Source organism: Passer domesticus, chromosome 9 (genome assembly GCF_036417665.1).
Source record: "Passer domesticus isolate bPasDom1 chromosome 9, bPasDom1.hap1, whole genome shotgun sequence".
Classification (NCBI taxonomy): domain Eukaryota; kingdom Metazoa; phylum Chordata; class Aves; order Passeriformes; family Passeridae; genus Passer; species Passer domesticus.
In genome coordinates, this window is record NC_087482.1 from 35,594,330 (window position 1) to 35,609,560 (window position 15,231).

At 41.4% G+C, this 15,231-nt stretch overlaps 1 protein-coding gene across 2 annotated transcripts in view; it reads left to right on the plus strand.

Annotated features, from left to right (window-relative positions):
• CHCHD6 (coiled-coil-helix-coiled-coil-helix domain containing 6) overlaps positions 1-15,231 on the plus strand; it is a 109,074-nt gene that overhangs the window by 17,567 nt on the left and 76,276 nt on the right. For both annotated transcript variants that reach the window (XM_064432726.1, XM_064432725.1), the window contains exon 5: positions 14,029-14,049. In XM_064432726.1, coding sequence (XP_064288796.1) covers positions 14,029-14,049 — 21 coding nt within the window. The remainder of the gene's footprint in view (positions 1-14,028; positions 14,050-15,231) is intronic.

Consider the following 15,231-nt stretch of genomic DNA (forward strand, 5'->3'; position numbering starts at 1 on the left):
AATAACTTTAATATGCATCATCCTGAAACTCCTAATTGGCCCTGGTGTTGGCAGGGCTTTCAGACCCAGCAGAATCTCCACTGTTCAGCATCTTTTAGGAAGGAGTGTAGCCAGAGAAGCACAAAAGATGAAATGGCTGCCTTATAAATTCTGACTGACCTTGAGAGTCCTTGTTCTAACAAGCAGGAGGATGCTGTTGAAGCCATCCAGATGAGACCAGTGATGGGAGCTGTGTGTAGGTGGGCAAGTGGTGAGGCAAGAGGAGAGGATGAGGAAAGGCCTCATGGGTTTGGTGGGAGGAGGTGGTTTCATTGCTTGGGCCATGTGCCTACTTTTTCTGTTGTTGGTTGGAGTCTTCTCTGTACTGACACTGATTAATTTTTCTTTTCCTCATGGGTGCTTGTGGGGTTGGGCTGTGGTTTGAACTAACCCATTTTGTCAGAGCTGGGTTATTTTTTTAGGAAATTACCCCAGTCAGTTGTTCCTCTCTGCTTAGTGACTGCCTGGTCCCTGTGTGGGTGCTCATCAGATAGATCAGAGCCTGACTGACTGAGAAGGTTGAAATTTTCCTTGGCTTCTCCTCTGCTGTCCTTTTACCTGGGTGGAGGTGGAAGCCTGCCAGGCTGTGCTGGGGTTCTGTGGTTTCTATGAATCATGGAAGATTGTCGTTCTTGCTCTCCTGGGCTGTCAGTTGGACACCTTTTGCAGACCCTAAATTCACTTTAAAACAAAGCATTTGGCTTAGTTTATTTAATTCCATTAAGTAATTTCACTGCTAATGCATAATTATCTACAGCAGTGACACTCGTCTATGCTTTAATTATCACAAAGCTGCACAACTCCCCCTCCCCCCTGCCTGGAAGTTGTCACTTGTGCAGGGTGGTTTTGCAGAGATAAGTGTGTAATACATGGCAGTGCTTTGGGTCTCACAATACTCAGACAGTTGCTGATTGCTAAATGCAGGCAACAGAAGAGGCAAGGATTTTGGTCTCAGTCTTCTATTATTGGTTTTTATCTGTGTGGAGTGAGAGACGTTGGGAAGGAAAAAGCTTATCAAAACTTCATAATACTGGCTTGAAGATAAAGATGTGAGCAAGTGCTGATTGGAGACATTAAGTTTATAGGAGTTGGGAAAATTTGGAAGCATAAGTATTTGTTTTTCTTTTGAAGATGTGCAAGAAATGAAGCATAAGTGATCCTGGGCAGCAGCCCACAAACCCTGTTTGTGTTTAAGGAAGATTGTTTGTATTTATCTTTTTTTTTCTCCCCCTCCCTGCTTTGTTACTGATTCTTTTTGGTAAACACCCTCTCAGAGTGCAGAAGAGCCCAGTAAAAATTATTGATTCAGCCAGTCATTGTGAGGAAACAGATTCAGGGTATTTACTCCTTAACTGGGAGATGATGCATGCTTGAATGAAATACCTGCTGTTTCTTAATACCACACACGTGTTTTTTGAGGAGTGATTTTGTTAAAGGAGAGGACAAGGTCAGCCTGATCTGAGTAGAGGTTATGTGGGCACTATGATATTTGTGTCATTGAAAGGTAAAGGTCTGTTTGGGAATAAAGTGATGTATGAAAAATTTCTAAACCCTTGCAAAATGAAGGCAGAAAAAGTCAGAGGGGGCTCATAATTGTACTTCTCTAGTTTCACAAAGCTGAGAGGACTGGATTGGAGACACCTCATTTAACTTGCAATGATGCGCTGAGGTTTGTGGATGAAGAACACCTGGAGCCTGTGTCAAAAAGAGAGTGAATCTTGAGAGAGACCTGATAGAAATGAGGATGGTATGAAGAAGCATAACCTGTGTGTTATCTTATAATAGATGGAAATGAGGCCATTTGTTGGTGTTATCTGCTGGCAGAGATGTTCTGCCAACTGCCTTTGTTTGGAACTCTGGCCAAGACGTGCAGTATGTAATTGTGCTCCAGCTTCTACCCTGACTGAATTCTTAGGATTGAAATTACATTTTTTCACATACAAAAGCACTGAATTTTTTTCCCCTTTGTATTGTTACGATGAAGGCAATTTTTGGTTGCTCCCTGTCAGGAATGAGGAAGGGAGGACTATAGGGCTTGTGTTACAACATGCATTCTCAGTCTCTGCTGCACCTGACTGGCAGCAGTGGCACCTGTTTCAGCAAGATTCCTTTGGCCTAGAAGTATGCCATGTATTTTCTTTGGCCCAAGGACATAGTGTTAAGTATGTCACTTGAAGACCTTGCAGCTTGCTAAGCTCTAAATCTTACCATCAATCTCATACTTGTTTTCTGTGGTACTTACAGCTATAGTGGTTTATGTACTTCCCAGATAAGAAGACTGGCATAATATGATGGTCAGTTTGGCTCTCTTCCTCTCAGGAAGACCTGTACTTCCTAAAGAGGTTATATACTCACTCTACATTAATTTAGTCTTGGACCTTTATTTCTGGGAACTTGAACACGATTGGAAACTTCCAAGTGTCTCTTCTCTAAATGCTGTTGGTTGAAATACCTTTCATATCAGTCAATGGGTGCTTGCATAGAAAGAATTTAAAGTGGCAACACTGATACCCAGAACTGTTGTTGGGTTTTTGGTTTTGTGTGTGTACAACTTGCCTGAAAACTTTCCCACAGGAGCACAGAAGTAAACACTGACTCAGTGGCTTTTCTGACTCCCCTAATAAAATCCACTTGCCAGGTTTGATGTTTCCATCATCTGCCTGTGTTATCTGATACTCTGGAGTTGTGCTCTCACATTTGTAATTCACTTTCCAAGTAGGACTGGGATTGAGATGTCACTCTTAAAAAAAAAATAGTTTATGCAAAAATACAGAGGAAAGCAAGGATATGAGGAGAACTTCATGATGTAGGTGTTGGAGTTCCTCACTTCAACATACTCCACTCTTCACAGCCTCACTCTTGGCTGACATAAGTGAGATGCAATGTGGAAAAGCTCTTCTCATCCACATGGAAAGGGAGATTGGCTGGCCATTGTAAGGGGACTGCTGCAGAAAAGGGTGGGAGACTTATCCCAATGGGGCAGGCATGGGAGAAAAAAAAAGTAACAAACCCCATAAGCCCAGGGCTGGGGTAAGAGAGGGAATGGCACTTCTTGGCTTTGTGCACATGTGATGCTTTTGCCTCCTGTGAGTTTGTTGGCAGGTGTGGAGAGAAAAGATCCCAGCCTGGCAAGTCAGCCACCAGTGTGGCTGATGATTAATTGCCCTTTTTAAATTGCAATTATGTCAGTCACAGAACCTGTGAATATTAATTCTGGATTTGCTGCTTGAAATAGTGAGTGCTGATGAGATAGGTCCATTTTACTGATGTCTCAAAAGAGGGATAAGTGCTGCAGCCACTGGTTATTACTGAAAAAAAAGGATGCTGTGTCTCTTAGCTTTGCTTTGTGTCCATCTTGCATCTTCTTTTCCAGTGTTTCTCTTCCCTTCTTCAGAATCCTCTCGGTGCTTACACTGGATTTTTCACACTGACAGTAGAAGGTGACAGGCTGACACCCAGAGTGAGTTAATCACTGCAAGCAATATGAGTTACCTGGGTTTGGTGGATGGCTTTCCACCATTCCTGCTGCTTCCTGAATCCCTTAGAGGCTTCAGAATGAAATAGGGGTTGCTTTTTTGCTGCTCCAGCTCTTTCACTTCATCTCAAATGAGTGTAACCATTCATTCCATTATACTTGGATCTTCTGAGATAATTTTCTGATTGTGCTCTGTTGGAAGGATATTAACAGGCAAGCATCAGTACACCATGACTGTTTTCCTTTTGGTAACCTGCTTGAATATATGGATGATGAAAATCTTGGTTTCTTCTGTGGTTTGGGTCTCTCTTATCAGTCCTGATCCTGTCTAGTATTTTCTGCATGAATCAGGACAAATTGTTGCATCTTGCTTGTGCTTTAGTTTTCTTGGAATAGTAGTTATCTCAAAAAATCTTGTCATGTGTTGATTTTCACTGAGATCTTTGAAGGTGAATAGCATGGTATGTCTTTAGTAAATAAAAATAAAACCCCTCAGAACTCTCTGGTTGTTTCTTATGCTTTTTGTTTTTTAAAGATTCCATTTAAAGCTCTTCCAAGCTTTCAGTTATTAGTGACTTTAAATACCTAGTTATCTCAGTGTTTGCTTGTGGGGCTGGTATATGCTGAGTTATCAAAACGACAAACAATTTATAAGAAACAGAATTAGATGGTGGAAGTTGCACAGGTTATCTCCCCTGTTTGTTCTTTTAGTTCTACATTTTGTGTGGTTTTTGTAAGTTGATTGTTTCCTGAAAATTTTTCAGAAGGGAAGTATTAAAGATCTGAAAGTGTTGGGCGTATGGATGTCAACTAATTACTTCAGTTGATGGCTGTAGTTACTGTCCTGCTGAATTGAAGGCACTATGTGATAACCCTTCAAATGCAAGGGATGTAGGCAGCAGGAAGGTTCTTGTAGTTGTGTCAGGCTGCCAGTGAAAGGCTAGAGGAGAATTAGGTGCAGCAGAGAACAGAAAAAAATATTTCCAATTTTTGCTTGCTGTGGTCCTTTCCTGGAAGGCCTCTAGCAGTCAGTTCACTATATTTTGGTAAAGACTTTTTTACCAGCCTGGGCCAGCATCAAGAGCTGGTCTAGGACAGCAGGCTTTTCTGTTTTCCCCATTTTTCAGCTTTTATAATTGGATGGTAAATCACTTGTTTTCCTCTGACCCTTTTATTTTGGAAGGCTCCAAGTGATCCTGTATGGCTAGTGTTGCCCTTTGAGATGAAAATAAAACATTTTGTTTTATGAAACAAGGATGTCTAATAGCACTTTAACAACCAAGTTAGCTTTTTGTCACTAGTTCTTGTGGGTGCTTTCTTATCCTCCTTCTCCTTGCTGCTTCCCTGGTGCACTTTGTCTTTACCCTGGTGCAGTAGCTGCTTTGCCCAGTGCTTGGTTGATGGCATGTGAGCGTGGTTGTCACATGAAGAAGTCATTTTCACGACTGCTCTGAAGAGGTATCAGAATTGCCAGCACCTCTGGCTTCCCAAACTGCCATTTATTGGTACAGAGTCTGCACTTAGAAACCTGTTGGCAAAATGTGGAGTTTTCAGTAATGTCTGGCTGATGCAGAAGTTTCCATTGCATTGCAGGACTAGAGAAATCAAAAGCTTCTGCCTCCATTTCTGTTTGGGGAGTGTCTGTTTTCCCCAAAAATGCTTTGAAAGCTTTGTTTTGTTATCAGAAACTGAGCATTACTTTTACGTTGCTTGTCCTTAGGATAATATTCCCTAGCTAAATGGGAACTCGAAACATTGATTAATTGAAGGCCTTTTGAAATATGTGGTTTTTGTTCTTAAATTGTTTCAGTAGGACTGTAGCAGCACACATTGCAAACCCTCCCTACCAGACACTGCCAAGACATTCCCTGTTTTAGGTGGCACCCGCCAGACAAGTCCATAGCCTGCTGCTCTGTGCTGTGAGGTGTGTACACTTCTTCTGTTGACACAAGGTGCAAATATCAACTCTTCATCAAGAAATGCCAAGGAAAAGTCATGTTTAAAGACTGTGCAGTATTAGAGGTGATTTCTGTCTTTAACAACATGTCTAATTATCCCTCACAGTGGAATGGTATGATACTCCAGTGATTTATCTGAAAAAGAGTTTAAGGGTATCGGGTCAGCAGCTAGAGGTTTGTATTCAGAAAGCTGAGGTATTTTGGAACAGAACATGCTGATCATCACCGTCGTGTCAGTAGTTTTGCTTTTTGGGGACTGAGAATGGGAACTAAAACCTGCAAAGGCTCTTTGTCCTGTTGTAAGAAAGGAAGATTTGGCTGTAACTCGTAATGTGACTTGAGAAAACAACCAGTGTTGTGGAAAGCTTGGAAGGTGAAGGGTGTCTACCTTTGTGTGTTGGTACGCTATAGGAGGAGAAGGCAGTCTGCTTTTGTGTGTTGGTACCCTATAGGAGGAGAAGGAAGTCTGCTTTTGTGTGTTGGTACCCTATAGGAGGAGAAGGCAGTCTGCCTTTGTGTGTTGGCACCCTGTTTGGTATGTGCATGTTTCTTCCCCAACACCATGTTAGTAGTCCTTGTCCTTTTTACTTGGCAATTCCAGTTCTTGTGAGGTTAAGGTAGACTTTTCTTCCTTGGGGGCTGTGGTCTGAAAAGGATCCTGCATTTACAGCGTGAGCTCTGTGACCAGTGTGAGGAGGAAGGTGGGGATGGAGGAAGGTCACTTCATCTGCTGCCTGTCTCATTTCTGTCAATGTAAAGAGCTTTACAGAGACAAGTAATATTTTGCAATTGAGTTTCTCTTTTAAAGACACTCTGATGCTAATGTTGATTTAATAAGGTTCTTCGTTCTCTTTCCTTGCTTAATTTGAAACGTCTAATTTTGTGCTTCACAGTTCTGAACACAGAATTAGTGAGGGAAGAGGAGCCGGAGGCAGGAGGAGCAGAGTGCCACACCAGAAGTTGCCAGGGGAGATTGATTCAATAGAGTGAAAAGGTGCAAAAGGTTATATGTCCACAGTTCAGAGCAACGTGATGGTGGTACTAATGAGAAGAAGAGCTTGATCCTTTAAAATGTTTTAAGATCTCTGTGGGTGTATAACAAACATTAAATGGAAAAGGGAGCATTAGAGTGTTGGTTTCTTTGAGTGGATTTTTCTTTTGATTTTATATGTATGTAATATATAATATATGACAGGCAGGAAGGATAATATTCTGAGATAAATAGACATTTTAAGGTTTTTATTTTAAAGGTTGTTTTGTTAAGAGTGGCATTTATTTTCAGAAATGTTGAGAGGTTATGAGAGATTGTGAATTTGATCTGGCTAATTTATTTTGGCTGAAGTTGAATATGTGTTTTCCTGCTAGAATTTTATGCTTGTGGAAGAAGCTGCTGACATGGACATTTAATTTCTTTGTCCTGGGAATAAATGTAAACTCCCCAAAACCACAGTGCCAAAAGATTATCTAAAATATTGTACAAATATTAGTGGTAGTGAAAGCTTTTTCTTTGCCTCCTGCTTTGTTAGTGTTCCTTTCCTCTTCCTCATAAGAAACCACTCCTATGCAATGGAGCTAAAGCCTAATTTGCCCTTTGCTTGAGTTGGATGACAGTTTTTCACACAACTGAGTGGACGGTGTAAAAGGAGTACAAGATGTGTTCAGCTTAGTTTTATGATAAGCTGCCAACATGCTTCTTTGAAAACCTCATTAAATCGCAATTAAAATTTTTAAAGGAAAAAAAAATAGGCCATCTCAGTCAGTACTTGATAGATGAGTTTGTGTTTTTCAGCACTGGCCAGGGGCATGAGCTGCTTTTTGCAGTTGGAGCTCAGTGAAAGCTTTGGTGAAGTCTGACCACAGAATCGCCAAAAAACAGCTGCCAGTGCTGGAAACTGAGAGGTGATTCTCTGCCTGGGCTTCTTTCATGCCTCTGGACAGAGAGAAGTATCTTTTTCCTGATTAAAACTGTATATAAGACCCCCACCTCCCTTTCTTCTCACATTGTTTCTGGTAACAGGACCTGCTGTTACCAATTGCTTCTGCTGAATTTGGTAGCTAACACTGGATTCTGCAGAGTTATCTCAAACATTTGGCTGGGGAGTGCACTTGACCAAGCAGGTCTGCATCAGGAATAAAGCTTTAGGCCCAACTGTTAATATAGATTCTAAAAGAAGCCTGAAGCAGCCTTCAAGGGTTTCTTTTCTGCTGACTTTCAGTGCCTATGGTGACTAGTCTCCAGGAATATTTATCAGATCACTTGCCTGTCTGGTTATTTCCAGTCTATTGCACTGGCCAACTTATTTGATCAATAAATCAATCAATCAACAGGTTCTTAAAATTACTTTCATTGACTTTGGAGGTGTAACATACAAAAGGAGTCTACAGAAAATAAATGATTGTATGTGTCCCAACTATAATTACAGAGCAAACAGAGTGGAGATATGTTTGTAACTAGTATGTACTATGATAAATATAGCAATCTGTCTTTAGGGTTCTGTGATACTATGTTGTATTGACTCTTCAAATTTGCAAACTCATAGAGCATGAATCTTGGCTCTCTCAGGTCTTCTGACTGCTATATTTAGAGCATACCCTATTTTAAAGCTAAATTTCAAGCTTCTTGCTTTTGATTAAAAGGTCCAGAAATAAATACTTTGCCAGTTCCTTAGCATGTGACATAATTTTTGAGCTTTAGAAACTTCACTGACAGCAAAATGTTTTCCTAAGGAAAATTTCTCAGGCTGCTTAACTCTTCCTGCTGCATCTGGTCTATGCCACCTTCTTCTTGACAATAGCGACACCTGGTTCATGGTCCTTGTTGACAGACTTCCAGGTACTGCTTCTTCAAAGAAAGAGAAAATGCTCTCCTCCTGAATATTCCAAGCCATCTGCCTTAAGCAAGAATGTGTTCATTGCCCAGTAAATGGTCATTGAATCAGCTTTGAATTCTTGTAGGTTTTAAAAACATTAAGCACTTACACACTGGGAAAACTGCTCTTTGCAAATTATCTTATCAAATGGAAATCAAAATTTTGCTGGCAGTGACATAGATTTGTGTGTTGCTCTTGATACAATCATGCCTTGGAGATTGCAATGTAAAAATAAAGAATGCAGTTTCACAATAGCCTGAAATCCTTGTTGCTGAATCTACACTCTTCTTTTTGCAGATGATTTCATTATGATATACTTGGACTTTGTTAAAAGATGCAACCTTGCAGCATTTTCTCTTATCACAGCCTTGAGAGGAGCCAGTGTGTGTGTATTTGAGAGCCAGTATATTCTCTTCCTAAAACACACAGTGGGTTGCAAGTGCTTTGGAAGCAAGGATCAGAGTCTCTAGTGGACATTTTGTCTGTAGCTCAAAACCACAACTTAATTGGCAGCCTTTTCATAACTCTGACTGTGGCTTAGGATGTAGGGGAATGCTGCAGGTGAAGATGGAGGTACCTTTTCAGAATTGGTTGTAAGGAAATTTAGTGCTGACTGCCTGTTTGTCTTAAGTGATTGGAGAAATAAGGGAGATTGAGACCTGGTTCCTCACTTCTGTGCTTTTAATTTCTTGGGTAGTCTCTGATTATTCTTTCCACGTGGTTTTACTTCATAGGTAACACCTTACTACAAGCGTGCTGGAGATATGTGGACTACCCCAGACTATTTATTTTGAGTCCCCTATGCTTTATGTAGTCCTTCCAGCAAGGCTTTGGAATCCACATGATTTATACTAAATGTTAATTACTGCATGTCTTTCCAACATGCACCTTGACAAGTGCATGCCCCCAGAATGATACTGACCTTGTAAGGCTGTGTAAAGTGTGCTTTGTGTATGTCTGGGATGAAGGTGCAGGGAAAAGAGGAAAATTACAAGGCTGTCAGAGGGGCGAAAACAAGCTGTGTTGTTTGAAAGTGCACCTGATTCTCCACCTGCTGAAGAATTCATAGAAAGACAGAGGATGCATGGCCATGGCTGAAGGCTTTCAAGAATTTTCTTACCCAAGTATGTAATTATGACAGTCTCTCTGTGTTAAGAAGTAGCCCCAAAGTGAACTGCATTTCTTTTAAACTGTATATTATTTGCAATAAGAACTTTTAAATTAAAAAAGTTTCTAATCTGGTGGCAGGAAATTTGTATTCATTTTACTATGCTGCCCTATATCTGTTGGCTGTGCCTACAAATATCTATTTTGTTCAGGGGCAGGTGAAAGTTGTGTGTAGTGTCTGAGAGCAAATGTGGTAAGGGAATTCCATCTGAGCACACAGGGTTCATAAATTTTACTGCTTGGAGGCACATGGGTGGGTTATGAATGCCATCTTGATTTTTTTCAAAACGGTGGTGTGTGAGGTACTATGTTTGACTCAAATGCTAATATATTTGGTATTTAGGAATCTGGCAGGAGAGAGCTCTGTCCCCCTGTGCAGGCACAGCAATGAGATTGGGATGTAGGCATGCATAACTGTTATTTTCCCCCGTCTGTCCTATCCCTAGAAAGCCATATGCCACCCTTAGGCTAATGTAATGGGAGTCTGCATTAATGATTATGAGCTAGAAATAATCCAAGAAGAGTTGAGTGGCCTTCGTTTCTAGCTTTACGAGAAATACCTCATTGACTCAGTCTGAAATATATTCTGGGATCAAAAGTCATAATTAATACAAAGTTTCATGATGCCCTTTCTTGCAGTTTTGGTTGTTTTGTTTTTCTTGTCCTAAATTGGTCAGGGACTTCAAGGGTCTCAAGTCTAATAGGCAAAGTAGGAATTTAAGTGAGAAGTAAAAATTTAGAGCAAGTTGTTGACTCATCTACTATCAGAAATAAGCATCTTGAGCCTACCTCTCTAGAGAACCTCTGCTCTGCAAGATTTCTAAAACCATTGAAAGCCTTGTCTGTTGGCAGCCTGCAAAATGAAAACTGTATGTATGCATATATAGAAGTGATGGTGGGAAAAGGAGAATGTGGAAATGGGCTGGAGTATTAAAGCAAGCAATGAAAGCAGATGGTTTACTTTGGATTTTATAAAATAGGTTTCTCTTAATTTTGTTTTAAATGAAAACCATGAACCGTCACCATTGCAAACCTATTTGTAGCTGTGCCATAAGTATTAGGATGCAGTTGTCCCTGAATCATAGAAGGGCCAAGGTTTTTTTGGCTGCTTCCCATCTTCATGTTTATAGAATTGTGTATGGTCTGTATGCATTAGAGTTAAGCAATTTCATCCCAGCCTTCCCTCAAAATTTATTGCTGTTCAGTGACTCTTCCTTCTCCCTCTCCATTGTCAGTTGGTTACATCTCAGACTCTCATTACATTTAATATTGATACTGCTTCAATTTTTCACTAAACTGGAAGAGTTGAAGAGTCTGGAGTGGATACTGAATGTCTAGATATATTCTTTAAATACTTGAATTCCTATAATTCTGGACCATGATAAATTTAGAGCTGGATTATTGCTTTAAGAAGAAGTGACTGTTTGCTCATTCAGTGATGAAGTCTGGTCATCAAGATGTTGGAATATGTGCTGCAGAGTTCTTCAGATACTGACATGAATGTAAAAGTTGTTGCCAACAGCTGCCTTGGGTTTTGGGCACCTGCTGCCTCTCATTTCTCGCATCTCCCACTCTATCTTCCGCTCCCGAAGCTGGCAGTGCCCCTAAAAATACTTTCTGTTGAGTTCTTAAGCAGGAGATCTCTACCAAGCTGGTAGTCTGGATTCCTGAGTCATTGGTCACACTGCAGTGCAATCTGTTCTGTGACAGATTTCTTGACTGTGGCAAGGAAATGGACTTCAGGGGAAGCTGATTCCAGTCAGGTAACAAAGGCATTGTCCTTCCAAAGGGTGCTGCCCTGTGCTGATCCTTCCTCCCTCCCTGCCAGTCACAGAGCTGTGTTTTGATTGCTCACTGCCATTTTTACATTTCCCTAGAGTGTGACAGACTTGAGTGGTGTGCATGATGTGTAAGGGTGATGTAGTGCAGTGAGTCTGGGAAAAATTGCTGGGAATTGCCCTTGTGAGTGAAATACAATTTTGGCGCTGTTTTCTTGATGCCACTGCAAGTTGAACTGTTAATATGTACGTGGGAAGGCATCCCCTGCCTGAATAATCAATGCTCAAATGTGGAATTTGCAGAAGCACAGATGTATAACTCGTGTAGTTTCCATATCCAGCCAGAGTCTTCTGTATGAATCCCTAGGACAGAGGCTGCTGGTTTAGCCTGAGATTCTGTTTCAGTAACCTTTTGTTTCTGATACAGTTAGGAGGAATGTCTTGACTGGGTTTTGACCTCAAACAATTACATCCTGTATTTATTGTGGTTCCTGTGGTTGCTGTCCTGTAGGTTACCTGAAAGAGAAAAAAAACCTTTTTAACAGAAGAGTTCAGAAGTATTGACCAAGGTGTTGAAAGATGACTTGTATCCCAGGGCTGGAATTACAAAACCTGTAAGCTGCTATCTGGGAGCTGGAAGTGAAACTCAGGGAGCAAGGAAACCAGATATTGCTCATTTCTTAAACGGATTGCTTAAACTTCAGAAATATTAATGGACAGGCTGTGTCTCTCATTATCAAGACTGGTAAATGCAGGTCTGCAAAGACATCTTGGCACATGCTTAGAAGTTAGCAAAACTTAAACCAGTAGCCCTCTTGAATTTTCCTTTTTATATTATTTTATTAGTGTATTTTATTTAGTCAGGATTTTTTTCCAATGCAGCAATATGTACTACTACACGTTCTAATTTTCCTGTTTCCATTCAGTGGAGTGTATCTATTCCTATTCTTGGAGTAATAATTTTTCCATCTCCTGAAGGCTGACAGAATTAGAGTGTTGGCAGTACTGCATAAGAGATACTCCGTGATTAGTAACAGTGTTATATTCTCTAAAACCCTGATTCTGCTGCTGTGCATTGTATCTTATGGGGCACATGTTGATGATAGGGCTGTTCCTTCTCCTTGGTCTCATTTCTCAGCCCCTGTCCGGTGCCACTGAGTTAGTACCTTTTGTTTGTTTTGTCCTGTGAGTGTTTGTCCACCAGCAATGTCTCAGTTCATGGCTCAGGCACCCAGGGATGACAGATGTACATCAAATAAAGAGTTAATGGTGTGCATGACCTACCTGCTGAAATAATAGCAGGCATCATGAAGAGTGCTGTGTTCCTCCTGTCCATCTGCTGAGGATGGACAGACCTGTAATTGCTAAAATGTAAAAACAAAATTAAGCACATCTGTCCTGACTGTAAAAATCATCAGGAAGAAAAATGTTATTCAAATCAGGCTTTTGTCAAGATGGGTCAGTGATTACCAGTAAACACCTGTTGTGCATTGGTTTGTTTGGCCAAGGACTTGATGCTGCTATATCAAACCTGTCTGCAGAAAGGGGGAATTGGCTTCCCTCAGTTGAAATGTAGATGTTCATTTCCAACCCTCTAAGCTGGTGCAAAGGATGAGGAAGGATGACACACATATCTGATAACACATCATCCCTCAGTTACTTGAAGTAGTCTCTGTGTGCCATTAAAATGATGGCAGATCCCATAAAAACATTACCCTCCACCGTCTGCTCCCTCTGGCAGTGAACTATGACCAAGAGGAAAGTTCCTTGTGCCCTGTCAACTCCCCTCAGATAAATAATCATAATGAAAAAAGGCCAGCCATTCTGAAGTTCCTGCTTAGCCAATGTGCTGCTGATTGAAGGTAGCCCTGAGAGGCAGGGAAGGCTCGCAGCCCTTGACAGCAAATGAGAGCTGTGCCTGCCTCATAAATGCCTTGGCTTCAAAAGGAGGTGGTTATGGGCATGAAATGTTTATCATCTTGTACTTGCTTTGCTGCTTGCTCACTGTGTAAGTAAAAAGTAGTAACAAGTAAAGAAGAGGCAATACTGCAGCCTGTTTTGTCTGCACACTTAAATAGGCTTGTGGGCAAAAGAAAAGGAGCAGGTGGAGGCAGCTTGGCTTTGACAGAGGTTTGGACTGTGCACTCAAGGTTTTCAGTTGTGTATGATGGGGAGTCTGGTTGGGAACCTGACCATTCAACTGGCTCTCTGTTAGGAATCACTGAAATTGTCCATGGCAGAAGATGACTTGCTATGTAGATCAGCTTGTGCATTCAAAAACGCCCTTTAAAAGATTACTTGTTCTTGGCACGTAATTGGAAGCAGCAGAGTTGTTGACCACCTCCTTTTGAGTCTGCCCAGCACTGGCACATTCACTGGAGCATGTTGTGTATCAGCGTCTCTAGCACTGTGCAGCACCTTGCATGGCTCCCTGGCACTGGCTGTTTCCCAGCCTCCTTTGCTTGGCTCCCACCCTAAATGGGATTTCTGCAGCAGGCTGTGGGGGTTTTGCTCTGGTTTTGGTTTAGGGGATGCATGTGCTTTTGTTTTGCTTTAACAGCACAGTTCCCAACAGGGGACAGCACTGCATTGCTTAAGATGCTTGTCATTTTAAAGGAACTTTTCTAAACTTGTCATCTTAAAAGCTATATTGCACAGCAGCAGGCAGCCTCCAAAAATCACTGATTTCTCTGTTTCTTCTCTTTCCCTTCCTTTCTATCTTGTGCTGTCTTTATTCCAAGCCTGTGGATGTGGATGCCTGGGTAAGCTCTCTTTTTTTGTCTGGATCTTGCTTATTCCAAGTGTCATGTTGTTACTGTGCATGTACAGATTGTTATTGCTGAGCACAGATGCAGGATTTTATTTTCTGTCATTACATTTTAAAAGGTGTTCAGCTAGAAAATTGCATATTATTTCCTCCATAAAGATTTTCACTGGCTCCTTTTGTGTAGCTTACAGCTGCTGAAACCAAACTTGATCTGGTGATGTGTTGGCTAAGAGAGGTAGCAGAAACAGGAGGGAATGAAGGTTACACCAGTATTGCTTTTTAAAGCCATGAGTTGCATCTGGTTTCTAAAATAGAGCCTGGTCACCTGCCTTCAATAGAATGAAAGGTAGGACAAAAAGCCAATGATTTTGTAGGCCTTGTGTCTGGAATAGTGATTGCAGACAGCTCCACAGTAATGGTGATATTTCTGCTGATGCCAGTGGAGCTTGAGTCAAGGCTCCCCCATGGCTACTTGCTTGGTCCAAGCCTCCCTGTGAAGTTTTGCTATTCAGTCTTGGGCATGAAGTACACAAATTGCCTCTTACTATTTTTGTGTTGCCCTTTCAGCTCTGCCATTCCCTTTAGACTTGGCCAGGAACATGCCAGCTAGCTAATTTTGGAGTTAGCTCTGTTCTTTAGTGAATTTCTGTCAATTCCTTCTTCTCATCTTGGAGTCCTTAATAGCGTTTGTTTTTCTCCCTTGCCACCTGGACTGCTACCAGGACTGGAAGAGATTTGGGAAAGCACAAGGTATTAGAATTTGCAGTTGTGAAGTGTGGCAAGCTGAGGTGCCCAGCCAAAACATCTCTGCTGTGCTGCTGCAGAGATGTAACTGTGTACCTTTGGGAGAAGCTGATAGCTCCTCTCAGCAAAGACGGAATGATGTAGAAAGTAGGCATTTGATAGACTTGAGATCCTTTCCTTTATCCTTGTAGCTTATTTCCCTGTGTTGCTTCTGACTGATTATCTAGGCATCATCTTGCTAGTTTGTCTGTGAGTGGTGGAAGTGCTTTGCCAAGAAGATAAATATTTTTGCAGTAATCTTGCCAAGTGCTGTGACTTGCTTTTAGGAAGTATTCATAGGCTGAGGTTTGGACCTTTCCTTCTAGCTTGAGCTGCCCTTTGCAGAGAGAGAGTTTTTGGGTTTTCTGTCCTCCAGGAGAGTCTTCCCAAATCC